Raw genomic sequence first — 25,332 nt, forward strand, 5'->3', positions numbered from 1 at the left:
AAAATTATTATAAGGACACAAGTGTTGCTGGCCATGCTTGTTCTTTATTGTCACAGTGAACCGTGTAAGATCCAACCCAAATATATGGTCTGATTCGCTAGCCTGATGGCGTATTTTGCAATTAAGTTTTCAGTCAAGACTTTTCGGGTCGTTGAAAGATTAGCGGATCTGAGCGTTTGAGAAGATTATGTTAATACAAATAATGATAAATAAACAGGCGGTTAAACCCATCATGGCTTCAAAAAAACAATCCAAGTATTCTAAAATCAATTTTAAGTATCACAAGGAGCCAATGCTGTGATTGGTACGGAATGTTTTTCTTTTTGTTGTGGTAAGACAAAGAAGAACCATTTCCTCCCCACCAACCGAACAAGTCGAGTCGGGAATGTGTTGTTTTCCAAAGTTGGTGCAGCTGTCGTTTGTTATTCTGCTCTACTTAATGTCCCTGTTTCTACTCGGCTCAGCCAACTAGTCAGTGCACTTCTTTAGCTAACGTGTCCTGCATTTAATCAACGTTATCGTTCCAATACAATTTGAATAATCTGCCCTTTGCATTGTTTGGCTGATTTTACATTTTGACTGTGATCTTATTAAACAGCACAATGTAATGTAACATGCCTTTTAAAAATAAATATTTTATAAAAACAATACACTAAAATGTAACACAAACAACTACAGTAGTTTTATGAAGTAATGTAATAACGTGCAGCATTTCCCTTGGAGAGTGGACTACAGTATCTCCTTCCATCAGCAGCTTTACCATATTTTCAAATATATTATTTTAACATTCTTGGCTGTGGTGCAGACTAGCAATGCTGCGCTCCAACTGTTTTGCTGAGTCTGGTACGATCTCTTGCTGAACGGTAATGCTGGAGAGTAAGACCAGATGTTTTGGTCGGCTCTTATGGGGTTCACTGTGACATTTACTGCTTCAACTAATGGCGGGGATGCTTGAATCTCAAATTTTTGCTTGCAACTTATTAGCCAATAGACAGCTCATATCTCAAAACACTCTTTAGTTGGGATACTCTTAAGTTGAGGTACCACTGTACTTAAAGCATTAGTTAAAAATAGAGAATTACCGTGCAAGAAAACAGAAGAGAATACTATAAAAACAGGAAAGTAATATTATGTAGGAAAAAAAGAGCCATTAGATTAGATCAGTGCTTCTGCAACTTCAACCCTAAACTAACACCCTCCCTTCCTCATCATACCTCCTCGGATTGTAAATAATCAAATGTAAACAATCAAATGTAGTCACTTTTTCTTATAATTTCTGATCCCTCTCTCCGTGTCCAATACTTGCTGTACATATGTACCAAGTCAGACCTACACTGTTCCAATGTCAATTTCTCTGATGATGCAATTGTTGATGACTGAAGTGTTGATTCCAACCAAACTTAACCCCCCCCCCTCCATATCCCACACCCCGGATTGTAAATAATGTAAATAATTCAATTTATATACTGTGGTGATTATCTTGTGTGATGACTGTATTATGAAAATAGCTTATATCTGTATCATGAATCAATTTAAGTGGACCCCGACTTAAACAGGTTGAAAAACTTATTCGGGTGTTACCATTTAGTGGTCAATTGTACGGAATATGTACTTCACTGTGCAATCTACTAATAAAAGTCTCAATCAATCAATCAATTAATCCATTATTTTCTGTTATGCCCCCTTTGGAAGAAAAAAATATCCCCCACCCACTCTCAACTGTGACTATAAAATTTATAGTCACAATTGAGAGTGCGGGGGATACAATTTATACTATTTATAGTATAAATAGTATATATTGCGTATAAAATTGTTATAACTACACCTCTGCATAACATTGTAAGCTTATTAATATTAAAGGAAACAACACACAGGTCTTTCCTAGGCTCCCACCCTGGTTACAGTGAAGCCAAGATCTACACACACTTCATCATATTTCGGTACGGCAAAAAATGCATGTTCCCCAAGGTCACACGCACCCCCACTATTTGAGAAGGATTGGATTAGACCATTAGCTATTTTCTTTTACTATTTTGACTTTTGGCTTTTCCCTGTCAGAGGTCATCACAATGAGTCAATCGTAAAAACTGGTTTAGGCTTTGTTTTCTTTCCCAACGCAACACTGGCACGGGAACTTAAACCATGCCCTCCGTGCAAGCTTCTGCCTTACCATTACACCACCAGGGATATTACGCCATTACCGATATGGCACTGTAGGTATTCTTCATTTTTGGTAGCCTGAATAATTAGATCTATAAATAGATCTTGGAGTTGCAGTAAAATGTGATTATTAGAAAAGTACTAATGCAGGGATTTTGGCAGTGTTCATGTGAGTTATTGCTATTTTCCTCACCATGTGTTGAATGACAACATTGTCACAGCAAGAGTTTCTGCACAATGAAATGGGAAAAGGGGAAGGAAATGCATAGCAAAACCGAGAGTGAGACTGAGAAGAGTCAGTGCTGAGCAGAATACTCACAAGGGAAATTACCTATTAAGAGGTTTTGAGGGCAGGGATTATGAAAATGAGGGAAGCCCTTTTTTGACAAAATCACCACATGTGATACTTTCTGCATGACATGAAGTCGTCATAGTTTGTCGTTTTGTGCAAAGATCCTACTATATTGCCAAATATAACTGAAATAGACAAAACAACATTATTTTGTGGGGTTTATCTAGATATGTTCTAGATATGTTATCTTAATCCCATTTTTAAAAAGTCAAAAACCCATTTAGGCTGGTTTCAACCAAATCCATGCAATAACTATTTTGTTTTGTGCATTTAAAGTGTGTGTGTATGGGGTGGGATAGGAAGGCCCTTTAGGAGTCTTGTGTATGGAGGCCCGGAATTTGGTGCCAAGCCCCTAGTGACGGGAAATAAATGCGAAATATGGTAGTTTTTGGACTGTTCACAAATATACATCAATGGAGTGCAGTAAACGTTAACATTTATTTTGTAACTGTCAGGGGCCCTTGTATTGATCCTTGTGGGACACCTCAATTAAAGCTGTGGAAAACCATAAACAAGTACTGTACAGTAGCTTCTTTCACAAAAAGAGCCTGCAAAATTGTATAACTCACTTAAAGGGGATGTTGGCAACATTTACACTGATGTCTAGAGGGTGCTAACTTTCCAATGTATTTTACCGAGCATATCCCACCTTCTTTTGGCTTCTGGGACATAATAACGTAACTACGTACATAACGCATGCATGCGCATTAGCTTGTTACCTAATGATAGGGATTTGGATAGCTAGCGTTAGCTGCCATTGATTGCAAATTGTTCGTTGCTTCTCTTGGACTGTTTTTGTATGTGTAGATGCGCATACGTGTGGACGAGATAGGGACAAAATAACAATTATTTTATAAGGGCCTGTAAAAAAAATGTATTACATAAACTTCGTAATTGTGAAAAATATAGACAGTTTTAAAACACATGTATTCTGTTAAACCATTAATGGTAACATAAGATAGCCAAGAGTGTTTCTGTAATATGTTTTGCTTAGAAAAATGTAACTGAGCAAAAGTGGCAAACAACAGTTTTGATTAATCTATTTGACAATAACTGAAGATGATTGCCTTGGCAGATATTTAATTATAATATTTAAGGCTGAAGGAAGAGTGAACTTTGAAGCTTTTGAACACTTCATGTCCACAGAAAACCTATCTCAATGTCAAGTACAAAGAACATGCTCAGACTTCCTTCCTAGCAACTGATTTGTCAAAGTGAACCTGCCACAAAGAGGTAGGTCAAAACCTCTGCTGGTTTGTTGTTGACTGAAGAGTTTTCCAGGGGTTTCATGCAAATTTTCTGATGTTTTGAAATTGTTGAGAACATTTAAAAAATATTTTAGTCAAATGACATCTAGTGAAAGTTCTTGTTTTTGTTTCTGACGTGTGTAAAGCTGCAGCTATTATGTAACAAAATTGGCTTTCACAATCCGATAAATTATAAATTGCGCAATAAACAGATGAAAACACACACAGAGAAAAAGAAAGCAACACAACCGCATGGTGCTCATTTGGATGTAATTATGTATACATAAAAGCTGTTACTAGCTGTTCATCATTGTGTCATTCCAATGAATGTCGGTAAATTCCCACAGTGAACAAAGTGTACCAGTGCCAAGTTAAGGATTCACCTCTTCATAATTAGCAATTATTTATCAATAAAAAAATTATAAAACATGCAGGTTATATTAAGGTTTTCGGTTAAGTGTACAGTATGAAGTGACAACAAAGTTGTTGTGGGGGCCCACTTTTTCTAAAAGCTAAGAACCAGGGGACTGGACTTCTCCCCTCACTATTAGTACTATTTTGTATATGCTGGAGAGCCAGCATCCTCTACAATTGATTTTAGTCTACTTATTTTGTCAGAGCTACAGGAGCGCTCTTCTGTTTATAAGACCCTGTTGAATAGCCCAAATGATAAAAAAGAGAGAACCTGAAACGGAACCTTGAGAAACACTACTAGTATAACTAAAGAAGTTAAACAAATGACTACTGACTGCATCTGAAGTAAGCAAGCATAAATCACATTACAAACATTTTATGTAACTGCCAAAAAAGAGATGACTTACAGAGGTGCCTTGAGGAACGCCTCAGTTATGTAAAAGTGTATATATATATATATATATATATATATATATATATGTATAATGGTTTACTAAGGGCATCCCTCACCGCCGGTGTCCACCAACGGGTTCTAGGATTACCGCCACGACAGGCACCAACTACCTTGCGGCCACAGCTCCAATCAGCTGCCTCGACAATAGAGGCGCGGAACATGGTCCACTCGGACTCAATGTCCAGCACCTCCCTCGTGACATGTTCAAAGTTCTTCCGGAGGTGGGAATTGAAACTCTCTCTGACAGGAGACTCTGCCAGACGTTCCCAGCAAACCCTCACAATGCGTTTGGGCCTGCCAGGTCTGTCCGGCATCCTCCCCCACCATCGCAGCCAACTCACCACCAGGTGGTGATCGGTTGAAAGCTCCGCCCCTCTCTTCACCCGAGTGTCCAAAACATGAGGCCGCAAATCCGATGACACAACTACAAAGTCGATCATGGAACTGCGGCCTAGGGTGTCCTGGTGCCAAGTGCACATATGGACACCCTTATGTTCGAACATGGTGTTCATTATGGACAATCTGTGACGGGCACAAAAGTCCAATAACAGAACACCACTCGGGTTCAGATCCGGGCGGCCATTCTTCCCAATCACGCCTGTCCAGGTTTCACTGTCGCTGCCAACATGAGCATTGAAGTCCCCCAGTAGAACGAGGGAATCACCCGGGGGAGCACTCTCAAGTACTCCCTCGAGCGAATCCAAAAATGGTGGGTACTCTGAGCTGCGGTTTGGCGCGTAAGCGCAAACCACAGTCAGGACCCGTCCCCCCACCCGAAGGCGGAGGGAAGCTACCCTCTCGTCCACCGGGTTGAACTCCAACGTGCAGGCTCTGAGCCGGGGGGCAACAAGAATTGCCACCCCAGCCCGTCGCCTCCCATTGCCGGCAACGCCAGAGTGGAAGAGAGTCCAGCCCCTCTCGAGAGAACTGGTTCCAGAGCCCTTGCTGTGCGTCGAAGTGAGTCCGACTATATCTAGCCGGAACTTCTCAACCTCGCGCACTAGCTCAGGCTCCTTCCCCCCCAGCGAGGTGACGTTCCACGTCCCAAGAGCTAGCTTCTGTAGCCGAGGATCGGACCGCCAAGTGCCCTGCCGTCGGCTTCCGCCCAGCTCACAATGCACCCGACCTCTATGGCCCCTCCTATGGGTGGTGAGCCCATTGGAGGGGGGACCCACGTTGCCTCTTCGGGCTGTGCCCGGCCGGGCCCCATGGGGACAGGCCCGGCCACCAGGCACTCGCCATCGTGCCCCACCTCCGGGCCTGGCTCCAGAGGGGGGCCCCGGTGACCCGCGTCCGGGCGAGGGAAATCTGGGTCCTTTATTTTTAATCGTCATGGAGGCCTTCTTCGGTCAAGCTGAAGAAGGAGTCCTATCGGGTTCTTTTGGCTCATAGGACTCCTGAGGCAGCGGACAGGTACCGACAGGCCAAGCGGTGTGCGGCTTCAGCGGTTGCGGAGGCAAAAACTCGGACATGGGAGGAGTTCGGGGAAGCCATGGAAAACGACTTCCGGACGGCTTCGAAGCGATTCTGGACCACCATCCGCCGCCTCAGGAAAGGGAAGCAGTGCACTATCAACACCGTGTATGGTGAGGATGGTGTTCTGCTGACCTCGACTGCGGATGTTGTGGATCGGTGGAGGGAATACTTCGAAGACCTCCTCAATCCCACCAACACGTCTTCCTATGAGGAAGCAGTGCCTGGGGAGTCTGTGGTGGGCTCTTCTATTTCTGGGGCTGAGGTTGCCGAGGTAGTTAAAAAGCTCCTCGGTGGCAAGGCCCCGGGGGTGGATGAGATCCGCCCAGAGTTCCTTAAGGCTCTGGATGCTGTGGGGCTGTCTTGGTTGACAAGACTCTGCAGCATCGCGTGGACATCGGGGGCGGTACCTCTGGATTGGCAGACCGGGGTGGTGGTTCCTCTCTTTAAGAAGGGGAACCGGAGGGTGTGTTCTAACTATCGTGGGATCACACTTCTCAGCCTTCCCGGTAAGGTCTATTCAGGTGTACTGGAGAGGAGGCTACGCCGGATAGTCGAACCTTGGATTCAGGAGGAACAGTGTGGTTTTCGTCCTGGTCGTGGAACTGTGGACCAGCTCTATACTCTCGGCAGGGTCCTTGAGGGTGCATGGGAGTTTGCCCAACCAGTCTACATGTGTTTTGTGGACTTGGAGAAGGCATTCGACCGTGTCCCTCGGGAAGTCCTGTGGGGAGTGCTCAGAGAGTATGGGGTATCGGACTGTCTGATTTTGGCGGTCCGCTCCCTGTATGATCAGTGTCAGAGCTTGGTCCGCATTGCCGGCAGTAAGTCGGACACGTTTCCAGTGAGGGTTGGACTCCGCCAAGGCTGCCCTTTGTCACCGATTCTGTTCATAACTTTTATGGACAGAATTTCTAGGCGCAGTCAAGGCGTTGAGGGGATCTGGTTTGGTGGCTACAGGATTAGGTCTCTGCTTTTTGCAGATGATGTGGTCCTGATGGCTTCATCTGGCCAGGATCTCCAGCTCTCGCTGGATCGGTTTGCAGCCGAGTGTGAAGCGACTGGGATGAGAATCAGCACCTCCAAGTCCGAGTCCATGGTTCTCGCCCGGAAAAGGGTGGAATGCCATCTTCGGGTTGGGGAGGAGACCCTGCCCCAAGTGGAGGAGTTCAAGTACCTCGGAGTCTTGTTCACGAGTGAGGGAAGAGTGGATCGTGAGATCGACAGGCGGATCGGTGCGGCGTCTTCAGTAATGCGGACGCTGTATCGATCCGTTGTGGTGTAGAAAGAGCTGAGCCGGAAGGCAAAGCTCTCAATTTACCGGTCGATCTACGTTCCCATCCTCACCTATGGTCATGAGCTTTGGGTTATGACTGAAAGGACAAGATCACGGGTACAAGCGGCCGAAATGAGTTTCCTCCGCCGGGTGGCAGGGCTCTCCCTTAGAGATAGGGTGAGAAGCTCTGTCATCCGGGGGGAGCTCAAAGTAAAGCCGCTGCTCCTCCACATCGAGAGGAGCCAGATGAGGTGGTTCGGGCATCTGGTCAGGATGCCACCCGATCGCCTCCCTCGGGAGGTGTTTAGGGCACGTCCGACCGGTAGGAGGCCACGGGGAAGACCCAGGACACGTTGGGAAGACTATGTCTCCCGGCTGGCCTGGGAACGCCTCGGGATCCCCCGGGAGGAGCTGGACGAAGTGGCTGGGGAGAGGGAAGTCTGGGCTTCCCTGCTTAGGCTGCTGCCCCCGCAACCCGACCTCGGATAAGCGGAAGAAGATGGATGGATGGATGGGTTTACTAAGGGGAGTCAGCACGGTGGCAGAGGGGTTAGTGCATCTGCCTCACAATACGAAGGTCCAGACTAGCCCTGAGTTCAATCCCGGGCTCGGGACCTTTCTGTGTGGAGTTTGCATGTTCTCCCCGTGACTGCATGGGTTCCCTCCGGGTACTCCGGCTTCCTCCCACCTCCAAAGACATGCACCTGGGGATAGGTTGATTGGCAACACTAAATTGGCCATAGTGTGTGAATGTGAGTGTGAATGTTGTCTGTCTATCTGTGTTGGCCCTGCGATGAGGTGGCGACTTGTCCAGGGTGTACCCCGCCTTCCGCCCGATTGTAGCTGAGATAGGCTCCAGCGCCCCCCGCGACCCCGAAGGGAATAAGCGGTAGAAAATGGATGGATGGATGGGTTTACTAAGGGTAGGTGACGGCTCAGACACCAGAAGGCAGTAATGTTCATACATTTGTTATATATATATAGTCAATGTATATATAATAATAACAAACAATACTACTAAACTAAAGAATGGAGTGTGTGACCAAAATACAAGAGTGTGTGGTGTAAGACTATGTGTGTAGTTAGCGGAAGTGTGTGTTACCAAGTGTTGGCGAGAGCGAACGAGGCAGTCCATGGGGCAGGCAGGTGATCCGGGGCGAGAGAGAGGCGTCAGAGTCCAGGGTCGAGCGAGGAGTCGAGGAACGGGAAGGCAGTCGAGATCCAGGTGGGGGAAAGTCCAAGGGAGCGAGACGCACAGCTCGAAACCAAGGCAACAGAAGGAAAACACTGCGGACACAAGGAAGACGACAGGAGACAAATCAAGCACGGGGAAGAATGACTGAGAGAGCGCAAAAGAGAGCATAAAGCTTGTCGCTTACGGTTCACCATAGAGAAACTAAGTTCCCGCAAGGATCCCTGGGTCCACTGGTCCTTTAAGCAGCTCGCCCTCATCAATTCCAGGTGTGTAGATTGCCAATCGTCTGCAGGCTTGTAGCTTCGTGTGCGTGCTGCGCTCAGCACGAGCAGGGGCGTGTCCGAGCGCGCTGTCAGCGGATCCTCCAAGTGCTCCCGCAGAGGAGGAAGAAGCAGACTGCGCGTGCGCCGTAACAATATATATACAGTATATATACATACATAAGTATATATATAAAACGTTTTCCACATTTTGATATGTCACAGCCTTATTCCAAAATGGAATACATCTATGTCGTCTCGAAAAAAAAAAAAAAGCCTGGATGAAATCCGATGCTGCCCATCCAACCTGATGGAGTTGAGAGGTGCTGCAAGAAGGAATGTGCTAAACTGCCCAAAGATAGGTGTGCCAAGCTTGTGGCATCATATTCAAAAATATTTGAGGCTGATGGTTGCTTCCAAAGGTGTATTAACAAAGTATTGAGCAAAGGCTGTGAATACTAATGTGATTTTTTTATTTTTAATGAATTTGCAACATTTACAACAAAAAAAACATTTCAGTTTTTCATTACGGGGTATAGTCTGCAGAATTTTGAGGGCAAAAATAATTTATTCCATTTCGGAATAAGGCTGTACATATGTGTATGTATATATATATATATATATATATATATATATATATATATATATATATATATATATATATATATATACCTGTATATATATGCGTGTGTGTCTGTGTATGTATATATACTGCATATACATGTATACGCACACACTCACGCACGCACACACACACAACACACACACACATACATACACACACACACACACACACACACACACACACACACACACACACGTATATAGGTATATGTACAGTATATACTGTGTACTGTATATATATGCAAAATAAAAAGAAGAAAGAAAGTAAAAAGTTTTCACATTTAAATTTAGAAGTTAATATTGTTCTCGAGACAATAATCTAATCACCTTTACATTACATTACAACATTAAATTTAATCAGTTTTTTCCCCTTTGAAATTTACCGAAACCATCCTCCAGTTATTAGTCATCTGTATCAAAAGACTTCTGCAATATTCTGTTTAGGTGCACAGTTAAGTTTAATGCCTGATGAAATAAATTAGTTTTTTGTTTTTTATGTCAATTACAACAGATTCACTGTTGTATTGATTTATTGTTGTGAAAAACATTTATTTTAAAGGTTTAGATACTTGTTAAAGATATTTATATGAAATAGTCTTAGCAAGGAAAGGATAGATAAACAAGGTATGTTAATAAAAAACAGATAGTATCAATCTTTAAAACACCAAGACTTGCAGACTTGGACAACACAATCTCAACCAAAATGTTCTCGACAATGGAAGGCAATTAAGACTTTGAAGTTTCCGATTGTGTCACTTCCCCTCTTTTGCATTACTCATGTTTCGAACCGCGAGATGATGCCACAATATACGGGGGAGAAAGAATTAAAAAAAAAAAGAAACAAAACTCCGGATCTCTCAGAAACCGAAAACATGTCACTTAATATAAAGTGAATGCGCAGCCCCACACCCACAGTTGCTGAGTGCTTTTTCTACTGCTCCTGCAAGGTATGTTCATCAATCACCTGGAATATACTGTTTATTTGTGATGTTTGAGTGTATTATTGTGTCAGACCACAGCAAACAGATTGTGACAGATGCAATTGAGCGAGTCTACTGTATGTTGGCATTTGGATTCTCTTGAATGATGATGGACGAAAGGCAGCAATCTTTTTGATTTTAGGGACGATTGTATACGACCACGAGCTGCACATCGATCATGTACTGATACTACTCTTGGTATCGACACCATCAATTTATGGATAGATCTGTGCCGACTGTGACAATGCTGACACACCAACAGTTGTTGTTATATTATCCTCTCTCTAACTCTTATTAATCTACTTGCTAATCTTTTTTTAATAATTGCTTACTTTCTGCTGTAACATGCTTACATCTAAATTTTCTAAACTTAACAAAACACTTATTTCTTCTGTTGTTAACATGCCTGCTCCTGCTTGCTCTCTGTGTTTAACATGTTTAGACTTGTCCTCCAGTGATAATGGTAGATGATACTGATATTTAAGATATAAGAAATGTAGTTTATTTGCCGTGATGGGGGTGATTTGCATTAACTTAGGGGAGCGGCTTCACGCTGTATATGGTGATCGATAAACTATGATGTAGCTAACAAGCTAGCTGCTAATTGAATTATCTACAACACAAAAATAAATACAATATTAGCCAGAGGAGTTCGACATTTGTGATCGGCATTGAAAGGCATTCATCAGCAATTGCAATCATTTACTTTTTTTTAAAAAGAAAATTGTCCGATATTGATTGGTGGCCGGTGAATTGGCACATCCCTAATCCATAAAAGTGATCAAAATGTACTCCTTTTAATGCAAACGTGTGTTCATCCTTACTGTGTTCATTAGTGAGAAGTTAAAAAGTGTTCATACCCGTTTTATTTGCAGATGAAGACTCTTTGGTGCTGCGCGCTTGTTATTCTTTGCTGCATGTGGAACTGTGCCGAGTCATCAGATCCATCCTTCGGCCTCCACCAGGCAAAATACAGCGACGCCTTCCTCCTCGCAAGGTCTACCCGAAGCCGTGTCCAGCAGCTGCTGAATAAATATGTAAGTGGTGAACACTTCCAACAAATCGCCGCCTTGTGCCTGCTCAGCTTTAACTGTGGATTTTTGATTGTCTTCATCAGAAGGAGCAGCAGTTAGGAAACAAGCACTTTGAGGACAGAGGTGGGTATTTAGAGGAGCTACCTGTGCTTTCTATAGACTTCAACAGCTGGCTACAGCTTACGGTCAGTGACATTATTTAAAAGAAAAAATAAGTTACCTTTATTAGACTTCTTACATTTTGTTGTGCATCCAGGATTGGGAACGACTACATGCCGCTCTGTCAGACATCCAAACCTACAGGAATATGCTGGAGTGGAAGAGGAAAAGTCTGGAAACGAATGACAAAGATAAAGGGGTCCACAGCACTTTATGTGAGAGCATCAAACACATTGAGCTGGACTTAAGGGACCTGATGAGACAAATCAGCAGTCAGGTACGCTCCCACAAATCTTTGTTCTCTTTCACATTGTGCACATGCAAAGAAAATGCTGACATTTTGCTTACTGTTCTAGATGAGCCACATTAAGGGCAGGAAAGTCACTTTTCCCACCTCTCGGTCGCCTTCGAGCCACGCCTCTAAAACTATGTGGGAAAGCCGAGTGGAAGGTTACATCATTCTACGGGATTTTGACCGTTACCTCACAAGGCTGGCCCGTGACTTCCTCATTCTGGCTTTTAAAAAATAGTAACACTGGACAAAAACATGAGCTTTGGAGGAACATAGTGGCCTTACATCATTGAAGTCGGTTTGTCAGACACAACTCAAAGGGCTTTTCTGGGTATTTCCCACAGTTTCTGTCTTGCCTAAAATCCCACAACACAAAACATAACAACATCCTGTTTTGTTTGTCAAATCCTTAATCCACTGGACTTTCCAAATATAGATTAATGCTATTTATTTGACTTATTTATTACCTTGACTTGTATAACGGTTGTTTTATTTCTCTTACAGAGACACAGAGATAGTGTTTTGCATATTTATTATTTTATAGAGTAAACATATGTTTGTATAAGGCTGTCAATAAAAAGATAAAACATCTGATGACTTCATGTATTATTCTAAACACAATTATGTAATTTCCTCAAATAGTGGCCTTCACTCCTACAGACGCCTCAAATAATCGTGTACCCCAACATACAACTGACGCAGTCACGATATACTTACTTTTACCACCTGCAGAGCACAAGTGGCATTTGTAAAGCTAAACTGTATAATGGTACTAAAAAAGAAAAAGCAAGTAAACATTTAAAGTGAAACTGCACTTTTTTAGGTATTTTGCCCATTATCCACAATCCTTTTCTGTGCATTTTAAATAGTAAAAAACTGCTAGTACGATGCAGGTAATGGTGATACGATCTACAGAAGTGACTGATTAAAGAACTGTGTTACTGTTCAAACTGTGTGTGGTGTTGCAGTGGCCAAAATATTAAACATACCTAATACACATACTATACTTACTTAATGAATACTCCTACTACTTTGCTACTTTATTTTAATGTTGGTTATTATGGTGGTACTTGGAGAACCACATTTTTTTCTGAGGTGGTACTTGGTGAAAAAAGTTTGAGAACCACTGATCTACAGTACTCCGCCTATAAAGCGCTCTAAAAAACCTCCAACACCGTTTTAGATACCGGTACATCTTGTAAGTATGTACAGTATGTAATGTGGCAACATTCAGAATAACATGTCATATTTACAGTATTTTGATCATTAAAAGCATTACGATAATTTATTTCCCTGTGTAAGTTCACAGAGTGCATAGCAACGAACGCTACTTCCGTCAACAACAAGAACATGGAAAGCACTTTCTGTGTTTGCTACAACTAATGGCAGACTTCATGCAAGCCTAGGAGCATTATCATGTTACACTTAAAACTGCATGATTATTTGGTTTTAATCATCCATCCATCCATTTTCTACAGCTTGTCCCTTTTGGGGTTGCGGGTCATACTTGCCAACCCTCCCGATTTTTCTGGGAGACTCCCGAATTTCAGTGCCCCTCCCGAAAATCTCCCGGGGCAACCATTCTCCTGAATTTCTCCTGATTTTCACCCGGACAACAATATTGAAGGCGTGCCGTGATGGCCCTGCCTTTAGCGTCCTCTACAACCTGTCTGGCGTACGCTTTTTCTCCATATAAACAGTGTGCCGGCCCAGTCACATGTTGTATGCGGCTTCTACAGACACACGTGAGTGACTGCAAGATATACTTGATCAATAGCCATACAGGTCACACTAAGGGTGGCCGTATAAACAACTTTAACACTCTTACTAATATGCGCCACACTGTGAACCCACACCAAACAAGAATGACAAACACATTTCGGGAGAACATCCGCACCGTAACACAACATAAACACAACAGACCGAAAACCCAGAATCCCTAGCAGCCCTAACTCTTCCTGGCTACACTATACACCCCTGCTACCACCAAACCCCCCCTCCTCTCCAGAATTCGGAGGTCTCAAGGTTGGCAAGCATGTTGCGGGGGATCCTGGAGCCTATCTCAGCTGCATTCGGGTGGAAGGCGGGGTACACCCTGGACAAGTCGCCACCTCATCGCAGGGCCAAAACAGATAGACAACATTCACACACTAGGGCCAATTTAGTGTTGCCAATCAACCTATCCCCAGGTGCATGTTTTTAGAGGTGGAAGGAAGCCGGAGTACCCGGAGGGAACCCACGCATCGTAATCCACAAAAATAATTATGACATTGTTAAATAACAAAAAAAATGGTTGAAATCAAAGTTCCTCTCTATCATGTTTTGCTCCTCCAAGTGAGGCTCCTTCTCCCTGCAAGAGCACGCTTCACCCACACACGCACACACACATACACACCACTCACATATGCACAATGCAAATTATTTGCCACTTGCTAAGATTCAAAATTGTATTTTAATAGATATCTCTAGATTTAAGAGTTATTTACCTATTTTTAGTCATGTAACATCATAATCTTGATTTTAACATGAATAATTATATTTTTTCTATTCTGGTCTAAACATTTTAAAATTGAGAAAACAACTATTCAAATAAGATATTATGGTTTTCCAGACACAGAAAATCTCGTTTAAAGGTTTAACAACATCCCGAGGATGTTTAATTTAGGAATTACAGGTTGAATAATGCTTGTTTTCAGAATAAAATGCCTATTTATATCCTAAAAATCCTGCTAGTTTTCTGATATACAAATCTTAATTTAGTAAGTCTTAATAAGTAAAATTAACTAGCTGCATTGACGGATAATTTCACTAGGTTTTAGTATTTTCTTTCCCTAAAATCTAGTCTTTTTTTCTCAGTTTTTGTCAGCTCTTTTTTGCAGTGTGCGCGCACACACACACACACACACACACACACACACACACACACACACACACGTCAGTGTTTTATTTATTTGTGGGCACACATAAACTCACTGGTGCTTCCAAATTCGCCCTCAATCATAAACAATTTATGGAAGTATGGCAAATGTATTGTAAATCCACCTCAAAACACACCTCATACACACCTGCCTTGCCAGAGAAGATGCAGCAGAAGAATCTGTGGCGTCAATTTTGCAAATGTAACATTTACAACATGCGGTACAACATACTGTAGATGGATGGATGAAATAAAGTAAAAGAGAGAAGTGTGTCTTGCGTCGTGCATTTATTTGGTAATCAAATGAAAGTGGTCATCAAAGGTGAAGTATTTTCCGCGTCAGCGGAGATCCACCTCCACAAGCCTAGAGAGTGTGCATACAAATATGTTGCGAGGCATGCAGAAAGTTAAGTTTTTTGCTTGTTTCAGTCAGTAACGCAAAGGCAACAGCTTTAAGTAAAATATGAACTTATTTTCAGATCTCCAGGATATTCGTACTTGCTCCTTGCTCGTATTTGTACTAGTACTTTTGTCCACACTTCCGGTTACACTCTACTGCAAAGACTTCTGGGTAATGCAGTTACTCTACAAGTACCACCACACAGAAAACCTGCTAGAAGCAAATCACTTCCATGAGTGCCAAGAACTTGAACACGCAGCTTGGAGACGCCATTCTGTTATTTGGCAACACTTTGCCCTCTTGGTGAAATAATTAAACCAATTATGTGGCTCTTGGACCATTTGTGGGAAACAGTGTTTTTATGGACTGGCAGCACATTGTAGAAATACAATTGAAACCCCAGCAAAAAGGCGTAGTGTAATGTGGAAAAGCTAAAATGTTAATATTAAAAACTAATAAAGACACCAATATTTGTATTTAGATATACAGTATGTATAACATTGTATTAGACAGTTTCATTTGAAATAAGATGATGATTTCAGCAACAACTTCTGTTGTCCTTTGTAGTTTTTACCAAAACATTTAAATCGTTATAGAAAATCGAGTTTTCAGAGAAAAAAGATGTGATTTTATTTTTGGCCTAAATCATGCAGCCCTTGCAACACTATTGCTAAACGTTTCAAATAAGAACATAAAACAGTGACTTACAATGTTCGCTCTCACTGGGATGCCGACTAATGGAATGGTTGTATTTTTCAGCACTTACGTTAACCTTGAGATACTTAATTCAGAATAATCCTCACCCCTCGGATAAAAATTGCTTCCTAGTAATGTTGCGTTGGTCTTATGCTGTGTTCCGTTTGTTGAGATTTAAGTTTAGGACCACATAGTATCAAGTTAGTAGCGTGTGGATTTTCAAAGTTGACCAACTTCCCAGCTTGGTGCCACAACCTTCTTCTACTATACAGGTGAGATGCATGATTTGTAATCATGCATTACATTTTACTAACTCAAAAGCAGTAGAGCAGCAGGTCGCGGGTCGCAACTAACGCTCTTAGCAGCTCAAGCTAGGTATTAGGTAATAGCTGGCTACTTGCTCGTGGTCAGAGGAGCAGTGTGAGCAAGGAGATTTGTCGCGACACTACAAAAGTAGTTCCTCTGTGTTATCTCTTACAATAATGTCGCGGCAGCTTGGTTAATATGCAGGTCACAGCATGTAAATGGAGCGTTGTTGGCCTTTTGGAAACGATTAATTCCAATTATCCGTATTCTTAGCCGCCTTGTATTAGCAGTTTTTAATGACTTAGAACTCACAGAAAAAGGAAAGACATGTGTGTTCTTGTCTCACATAAGGATTATAGATGACGGGCAAAATAAGTGCATTTTTCCTTGCAGAAGGGTGATCTGAAGAAAGCTAGTGAGTTACTTTTACATGATTGGTTGTGGCAAAAATATTTGGCGCTGCGTGTTCGCCCTTGCTCATGAACCCATTATAACGCTCAAGCCGGAGAGTGGGAGGCTTCACTGGGAAGAATCATTAGTTTTTATCAACAAATATAGTGGAGACTTTTGGAAAACTCTGAAATGGGAGCATGTGTTATTCTTCTAGGCTCCCCCATTTATTAGCACTGGCGGCTCTATCTTGTGACATTAGGAAGAGCGCTGTCGCAATTGCTGAGATTATTTGAATCCTTGATGTTTGATGATATCGAATTTGTAAAAAACATTTCAATATTAACAAAATACTATATATTGGTCTCCCCTTTTTAAATTGCCCCATCTCAAATAGACACACGGTAAACCCCTGGTCACTATATGAGGAAATATGGTATGAGTGTATGAGGGTTTTACAATACACATGCTGCATTTGTGGTGACAGTAAAGCTTAACCCTTCAGTAAGCAAAAAGTGTTAGTTAACATTTGGTTGAATTGTGCTTCTTCATGTGGTGTTGATCCGAGGAGCAGTCTATGGCACAAAGTCAAATTGAATGCAGTAATTAGGCTTTTTTGAATATATATAATCCACAATGATTATGATTTGACTCTACATGTGAGCATCTGCTAACTCACCACTAACAGATGTCCTCTTTTGCCTTTGGCCACCTTCAGCTCTGAGCCCCTGACGAAATCTACAATTCCCTCGGTGCCTCGAGCCCCTGCATACCTAATACTAATAAAAAGACAGCTCTGTTAGAACACCCTTTGTGGACCTCTGCTGCAGCAGTTGGAGAGAGTCTCACCTGCCAGGCTTGATGTTGATATAGTTTAACATGCGGGCTATAAGGGCTAGTTTTGTCACTAGCTCTATCACATGGTTGCAGTGCAGCAGCACATCACCCTGATGGGGGAGATACATGCAGATTGAGGGTGACCCCATGTTTACACACAAATAAACAAATATTTACTGCTCTACCTTTTGCTTGTTGTCCTCAGTGGGCATGTGCAGAACGACCATTCCATCACTGAGAGAGCTCACAGAGATACCTAAGTGTTGAATTGAGAACATCTTGAGTCGCTTAGCAGGAAGTGGACACAAAAAAATGCAGTAACAGTACAGCATTAGCTTAGTTTTTGTATGTCTGTCAGTTTTGTTTGATTTAGTTTTTTGTGTGACTCAGTCTCCAACCAAAAAAACCCACCATGGGGCCAAACATGCCATGATTTGTTAGTTTTGGACACCCAGGCTATAAGGACAGCAGTAATGTGCAGAAATATCTGTCCTAAATCCCACTCACACTGAGTGAATCCACATGCAAAACACAAAGTACAAAAACAAATACGAGGAAAAAGGCAACAGAATGCATCTAATATACAATTTACACTTACATTGGTAATACCCTGTGCTGAAGAATCTCTCCTAATTAGTGATTACAAACTGAGCCGCCCTTCCCTATGCACGAGTTTGCTGTGCATAGGGCCCCACGATCCCTGGAGGGCCCCATTTTGCGTGAAGAAGCTTGATGTAAAATGTCAATGAATAACATGGGGCTTCATATGAAATTTTACCCCACATGTATCCTTGGCCACCTCCTGCTCTGTTACCAATAAGAATATAAAGATACATTTCCCCTACAATTCTCATCATCCCGATGGCACGCAACATTAATGCTGGGCTTATATAATAAACAGCCATACTGTGCTGAGAGTAAACACTCATACTGAGATCGAATACCGGTTGAAGATGGGTCAGGAAGATATGAAAATATATCTTTAAATTATGTTACATTTATTAAATTGCACTGAAAAAAATAATTATTGAACAATTTATTTCCCATAAATTAATTTTAGAATAAAACATGCATTAATTTTAATTCAAGTTTGATTAAAAAAGTATAAAAATCGTTGTTGTTTTTTTTATGTGCGGTACCCTGAAAATACAATCATGTTTAGCCAGAGGTGGCACTAATTACAAACAGCTGCAAACCACAGCCTCCTCAGTAAAACATAATGCACTCAACATAAGACAAGAAACAAAAGCAACACAATAAGCAGAAGTAATAGATAGAAAAGTGAAAGTGGCAGCACTTTGATAAATAAGATGAGAAACACAATTTAATTTAAGATTGGCTATCACCCTCCTCACCTGGCTCAAGAGTCTTCAATAAAGTGATGTTAAATGTTCACTTATTCATTTCATTTGTCATTAAATGTATATCACATTGTTTTCTGCATGTAAAACAATAATTATTCTCTGTAAAATGTGTTTTGTGCTAATACTTTTTCAAATTTAAATAATTTCTTATCAGAAAAAAATGCTTCAGTTGTTTACGATTTTGTCTTTTTCTATCTTTTTGGAACGGATTTCTAACAAAAACAGAGGTACAACTAACTGTATTTGGATGGTTGTAATCCCCTACAAAAATGCTGAGAGTGCTGTTGTTGAGGGCAAACGCCAATTGTTGAACAATTGCTCAGCTGGGATTGCTAAAACACTTTCAGCATTGCTCATAAAATTATACAACACTTTGCAAAAGTTTTAAGTCACCATTAAATATGTTGTTTTAATGTGCACAAAGAACTACAATGACATTTTTTAGAGCGCGACTTCTCTGCCAACACTGGATTGTTACCATTTAAAAGGGCTTTATAAATAAAGTTGATATGGTATGGTAAAAAAAAGTGAATTTATGTTTGTAATGTCATTCAAAAAAGTGAGAGAGCAAGCTACTTCCTGGTTCGTGGAGAATGACAAACAGATGCGGGGGTGCCCTAGTGACTGATATAACAATAAGTTTATAAGCACCTTTATCCAGATCCTCACCAAAATGTAACGTATTAGCCCATTTGCCACCCTCTAAGCTACTTCTTTGTGCAATCTTACGGTGTCAGTCCTATTACAGTATTTGCCATTTTTAAGTGTAAAAAGACTGTTGTGAAAAATATCATTAAATCAACATAATTAGAATTGGCCTTAAAATGTTGCACAGTAGACATTCTTTAACCTTGTTATACTACAATGATGGTAATTAAGACCTCCGAGAGAAGCGTAGTCGATCTTCTGCTTGATCTTGGTCTTGTCAACCAGCACAGCAAAGGTGTTAGAGAGCAGCAGCTGCCGAGGTCGAGGCTTGAAACCTCTTCTGTCGTACTTTGTGACTGGGGCGCCATACTGAGGAGCACAAGCAAATGTACTGTGTTGCAGCTCGAATATCCATCCAAACATTTTAACTGTCTCACCTGCACTTTGTCACTGCCGAGTGTTTGGAGAACTTTGAGATTGATCTGATCACGTTCTATAAAAAGCACCAGGAAAATTAGATACTGTATATTTGTAATTAGATAGGGTGTCAACACGCACCAATCCTGGTGTCCAAAAACAGCCTGCCAACGCTCTGAGGATAGTTGTCTTTCTGATCCTTGAAGATCTCACTGGCAACCACCTTTTGCGTCATCTAGCCGAGAGAAAGCCATCACGCAAACTTGTCGAATTCGCATTGTTTTGATTCAGTGAGAGCATGCATTATTTCAATTTGTCACACAAACTTGATTTTTCCATTCGGGCTGGATCCTGTTGCAATACTTCGTGACCATGTTTTGCATGTGCAGTTTCCAGAGGTGCTCTGAAGCCTGCAGGTGACAGCAAAATATACAATCCACATTTCTATTTACAGAGCAATGTGGGGCAACATAGTATCATTAAGAATGGCTCTAAGAAGGATTACTCTCGATACTTCTCAGATGGAAACGTAAAAAATGACAATATGAACGAGAGTAGTTGAAGGCTTCAATAACTTCTTTGTAAATATTGGACCAAATCCATAAGAAAAGATTACAGATTATTTGTCAGTTGAGGACTTGAATAATACCATAGAAAGAAAAAACAACTTGATGTTCCTCACTACTGTCTGCAGCTCTAAATATATCTTGCGGCGTACCGCAGGGATCAATACTGCGACCAAAATTGTTCAATCTCTCCTGTATATAAACGACATTTGTAAAGTTACAACGGATTTAAAGTTGGTACTATTTGATATTAGTTGATACATTCACATTTTGTTAAGGAGATAACACACATCATCTAATACAAATGATAACATAAGAAATTATTAAAATAAAGAGAGAGTTTTATGAAAATCTTTGAATCTCAGTAAAACTAAAATAATGCTATTTCGTAACAGCAAAAGAGAAAGTCAAACACAAATACAAATACACAATGTAGACATTGACATGGTAAAATAAAAAATTGTTTTAGTTGTAATTAATAGATGATAAAATTAACTGGAAATATACAAAATTATATAATATACGGTGGCAATAAATACTTTAATAATGAACATAGCAAAATAAGTACTGGACCAAAAATCACTCCAAATTTTCTACTGCTCGCAAGTGTTCCCATATATGTTACCATATTTGTATTTTATTGTGTAGAAATATGGGGAAATAACTACAAAAGTACAGTTTATTCAGTCACTGTTTAAAAAAAAAAAGTAAGTTAGGATAATATATAATGAGAACATTGAAACCCTTTTATTTATTGAATCAAAAATATTGAAATTCAATGACTTGGTGCATTCGCAAACAGCTAAATGTACATGGCAAACTATAACCTGCTACCCAATAATGTACAACAATTCTTCTCAACAAAAGAGGAGAAATATAACCTTACAGAAAAATGTAACTTAAATAATTTCTATGCACGTACAACACTTAAGACCTTTAGTATATCGACATGTGGAATTAAATTATGGAATGGATTAAGCAAAAAAGTCCTGATAAACATATTGAACCTTATCAAAAAACAAGCCAATCTTATTCATCTTACTATGTCAATCACAACTTACTTAAGTATTTATTCATGACAATTTTATTAATGATTTATTAATTATTATAAATGTTTTGAATGACAAATTGAGCGCAGGAAGTGAAAAAAATTGTTAGAAATTGCTATGAAACAGAAAAGATGTTGGATTAAATATGCTCTGCTTCTTCCTACTCCTTTTCGGTCATTTTCTAATGAGAAACTGGAAATACGTGATGCATCATACTGTAACTGTATGTATGTTCGAAACTAACTAATATCATAACCATAACCATGACCTACTATTTATGACTTGTGGCGGTTTTAGCTTCAATGGGCAGGACCCCTGTATAGAATGCTGCTGTGCGGAAATGCCAATGTGGCCCATTGCTAAAACTAACACTATTAATGACACTCAAGGTTTCCTGGAGATGTTTCTGTACACAATAACTGAATTTACCTCAGTCACAGAGGGAGGAGATGCCAGCCAGCTTTTGTCCAAAACACTTGTGGGTAGGTTTTTGCTAAGCTTAATGAGGAAGGAGTAGCGCACATGATCCAGGAAGTATTCATTTTCCGGGCAGTAGTCCTCATGACGATAGATGAAGCCTTTTATGAACCTGACAGTTAAATAGACACAAGGACAAACTAACCAGACAAGTCTTTAGGTACATCTGAAATATGATTATGTACAGTACATGTGCACCTAATCTTGTGAGTGTAATTTAAAAATGTATAACGAAGACAGTTAGGCACCTGCGTATCAACTCAGCAGCCTGTCTGCGCCTCCTTGCCCTCCGGCGTCCTTTCATCCCTCGCCACGCAGACTGAATCACTATGACTATACAGGCACGTACAATATGTTAGGATATACATTAAATATGGGTATAAAATGACATTAATAGCATGCATGACTGAGTTTTTTTTAATTCGCCATAAAAAATAATAAATATATACCGAAACATCTGTATATACAGGATATTGTAAAGTTTCTTTACAATTTACCAAAAAATTATAAAAACAATTTAACAGTCAAATCTATGTAAATTATTACAAAGTGTTTTAATACACCACCATATGGCACTATTAGTTGCACAAAGCATATTAAAGGACCCATCTACTGCTGACAACATTTACACTTACTTTATAGTTCTGGACCTAAAAAATATATCTGTAGCTCAAATTCCCTGCAAAACAATTTCATACTGTGTAGTATGTGTTTTGAGAGCATCTTCATCCCGAATCACGATATCTTTACGCAAAATATAATATAATATAATGTTGCAGGTTGTAGCCATACAACTAAAGAAGGGGTCAGCCTGCATACATTTCTAAATTATGGGAATATGAGGAAAGTATGGACCTCTCCAGTCTAATTGACTAGCACCAAATGGAATTGACCAAGAAGGAGGAGTGTAATTTGTAGCAATCATTTGAATAATTCCGACTAAAAACCAAAAGTGTTTTGGTTGGAGTTTGAATGGAAAACATTTAAATGACCCAAGTCAAATGCTAGCTCTAAAATCAAGAGCATCCTCAGGGGGAAAAGTCAGAACCTGTGAAAAAACAGTTAAACGGCGCTCGAAAACGAGAGAAAAAGAAGATAAGCCGCTAGTATTCTATTTTGCGTCCTCTTCTACTGTTGTTTTCCTCAAGATGCTAGAGAAAATGCTTAAATAGCATGAGGAAACAACCTATGTGTTTAGGACTCTTGTGTAAGGGGGCTTAGAATTTGGTGCTATGCACTCGATGGTGACATGTAAGGTGAGCTAACATTAATATTTTTAAAAGAGTTGAATTTGAATTCAGTTTTTGCAAATCTGTGGTAAAGAAATGCATTTTATAATTTTTTTATGTGTATATTTCTAATGTAATTTTAACTTACATTAAAGAAAAAAAAACATGTATAGTTTCACAATTTCAACAACGATTGCGATTAGAGTAATGTGGAAGGTGTACTGACTTGCATGTCTGATGCGTTTGTATTTGGCTCTCTCTCTGTAGCCTCTCCACGATGTCTGCAGGGTCAAAGCTAAGACAGAGAACATGAAGTTAGGAAGGAATTATTAAAAAAAATAATAATAATTTTTTTAACCTCTGCTTGTAATCCTGTCACACACCTATCTCTGGTTTTTTGGCTTGAAGTGCATCTTCAGTTAGAAAAAGAGTTTTGGGCAAATGGATGAATATTTTGGACCTGCCGAGAATTTTAGTAAAAAAAATTGTAAACTAGAAGACATGAAAAATGATTAAAGATTCCCTTGAGAGCAAACATTACCTGCCAAGTTTGTACTCCTCTGGTTGGTAGCCCAGGTAGTTTACCAGTGTGGCCACACCATCTTCAAGCCTACCATCCCAGTTGGGCCACGTCTCAGGACACAGAGGCTTGTACCTGAAGGTGTTACCACGTAAACATGACGACAGAAGGACAAACTCAGAATATCCAGAAGACCTGCGACTGAAGTGAGTGAGTCACCTTTGCAGGAAGGCTTCAAAGCTGCGTCTGTAGGCAAAGCCAGCTCTTCTAACCCTCAGGTTTTCCATCAGGCCTAGGTACCTCACCTGATGTCTGACAAGAACTTCATCAAAGTGCCCTGCAGGTGGAAATCATATCAGTTTGTGTGAGATATTGTGCTTGTGATACAGTGCATCTGGAAAGTATACACATATATCACTTTTTACACATTTTATTATGTTACAAACTTACACCAAAATAGAATAAATACATTTTGGTCTTCAAAATTCAACATAATGACAATATGAAAAGCTATTTGTTTTTATTTTGCTAATTTCTTACAACTGAAAAATTACATGTACATAAGTATTCACACCCTTTGCTCAATACTGTGTTGATGCACCTACCTTTGGGCAGTTTCACCCATTCCTCTTTTAGCACCTCTCAAGCTCCATCAGAATGGATGGGAAGTGCTGGTTTTCATCAAGGATGTCTCTGTACATTGCTGCATTTATCTTAGTCTAGTCAGAAGAACCCGATGGTCACTCTAACAGAGCTCCAGCATTCCTCTGTGGGGAAAGGAGAACCTTCCAGAAAGACAACCATCTCTGCAGCAATCCACCAATCAGGCCTGTATAGTAGTGGCCAGACAGAACCCATTTCTTCTTAAAAAATTTGCCAAAATGCATCTGAAAGACTCCCAGACCATGAGAAACAAAATTCTCTGGTCTGATGAGACAAAGATTGAACTCTTTGGCGTGAATGCCAGGCATCATGTTTGGAGGAAACCAGGCACCGCTCATCACCAGGCCAATACCATCCCTACAGTGAAGCATGGTGGTGGCAGCATCATGCTGTGGATATTTTTTTTAGTGGCAGGAACTAGGAGACTAGTCAGGATAGAGGGAAATATGAATGCAGTAATATACAGAGACATCCTGGATGAAAACCAACTCTTCCCATTCAATCTGATGGAATTTGAGAGGTGTTGTAAAGAGGAAAGGACAAAGAGGAATGGGCGAAACTGCCCAAAGATAACTGTACCAAGCTTGTGGCTTTGTATTCAAAAAGACTTACGGCTGTAATTGCTGCCACAGGTGCATCAACAACATATTGAGCAAAAACTGTGAATACTCATGTACATGTCATTTTTTATTTGTCATTTTTTTATTTTAATAAATTTGCTAATCTATTTAAACCTTTTCACATTGTCATTATTAGGTATTGAATTTATTCCATTTTGGAATAAGGCAGTAACATAACAAAATGTTGAAAAAGTGAAGCGGATCTGCAGATTGCAGATTATACACGATTTATGTAAGTGGATTACTTAGCCTCAACCAAGGAGGTTATGTTGTCATAGAATAGCACAGAATAAACCTATGTTAGTTCTGCGTT

At 40.6% G+C, this 25,332-nt stretch overlaps 2 protein-coding genes across 7 annotated transcripts in view; one reads left to right on the forward strand and one right to left on the reverse strand.

Moving 5' to 3' along the window:
• Positions 1-7,770: 7,770 nt before the first annotated feature.
• Positions 7,771-25,332, reverse strand: part of LOC133607502 (unconventional myosin-Ic-like) — a 62,196-nt gene continuing 44,634 nt past the window's right edge. For 3 of the 6 annotated variants that reach the window (XM_072913813.1, XM_072913814.1, XM_061962189.2), the window contains 16 exons: positions 23,956-24,073; positions 23,758-23,871; positions 23,600-23,676; positions 23,443-23,511; positions 22,236-22,320; positions 21,940-22,099; positions 20,222-20,305; positions 20,037-20,130; positions 19,916-19,971; positions 19,712-19,847; positions 17,652-17,722; positions 17,479-17,576; positions 17,309-17,408; positions 11,296-17,204; positions 8,756-8,967; positions 7,771-8,663 (listed from right to left, as the gene is read on the reverse strand). In XM_072913813.1, coding sequence (XP_072769914.1) covers positions 17,178-17,204; positions 17,309-17,408; positions 17,479-17,576; positions 17,652-17,722; positions 19,712-19,847; positions 19,916-19,971; positions 20,037-20,130; positions 20,222-20,305; positions 21,940-22,099; positions 22,236-22,320; positions 23,443-23,511; positions 23,600-23,676; positions 23,758-23,871; positions 23,956-24,073 — 1,289 coding nt within the window. In that variant the 3' untranslated portion in view covers positions 7,771-8,663; positions 8,756-8,967; positions 11,296-17,177. Of the gene's footprint in view, positions 8,664-8,755; positions 8,968-10,220; positions 17,205-17,308; positions 17,409-17,478; positions 17,577-17,651; positions 17,723-19,711; positions 19,848-19,915; positions 19,972-20,036; positions 20,131-20,221; positions 20,306-21,939; positions 22,100-22,235; positions 22,321-23,442; positions 23,512-23,599; positions 23,677-23,757; positions 23,872-23,955; positions 24,074-25,332 lie in introns of those variants that run through there. The other 3 variants (XM_061962186.2, XM_061962185.2, XM_061962188.1) reach the window with 3 other exon arrangements.
• LOC133607069 (uncharacterized) lies at positions 11,315-12,158 on the forward strand. Its single transcript, XM_061961529.1, has 4 exons — positions 11,315-11,472; positions 11,553-11,654; positions 11,726-11,905; positions 11,985-12,158. Exons 1-4 carry the CDS (start codon positions 11,353-11,355, stop codon positions 12,156-12,158), a joined length of 576 nt encoding a protein of 191 aa, XP_061817513.1. The 5' UTR covers positions 11,315-11,352.

The sequence above is a fragment of the Nerophis lumbriciformis genome, linkage group LG09, assembly GCF_033978685.3.
Source record: "Nerophis lumbriciformis linkage group LG09, RoL_Nlum_v2.1, whole genome shotgun sequence".
In the NCBI taxonomy this organism is placed as follows: Eukaryota; Metazoa; Chordata; class Actinopteri; order Syngnathiformes; family Syngnathidae; genus Nerophis; species Nerophis lumbriciformis.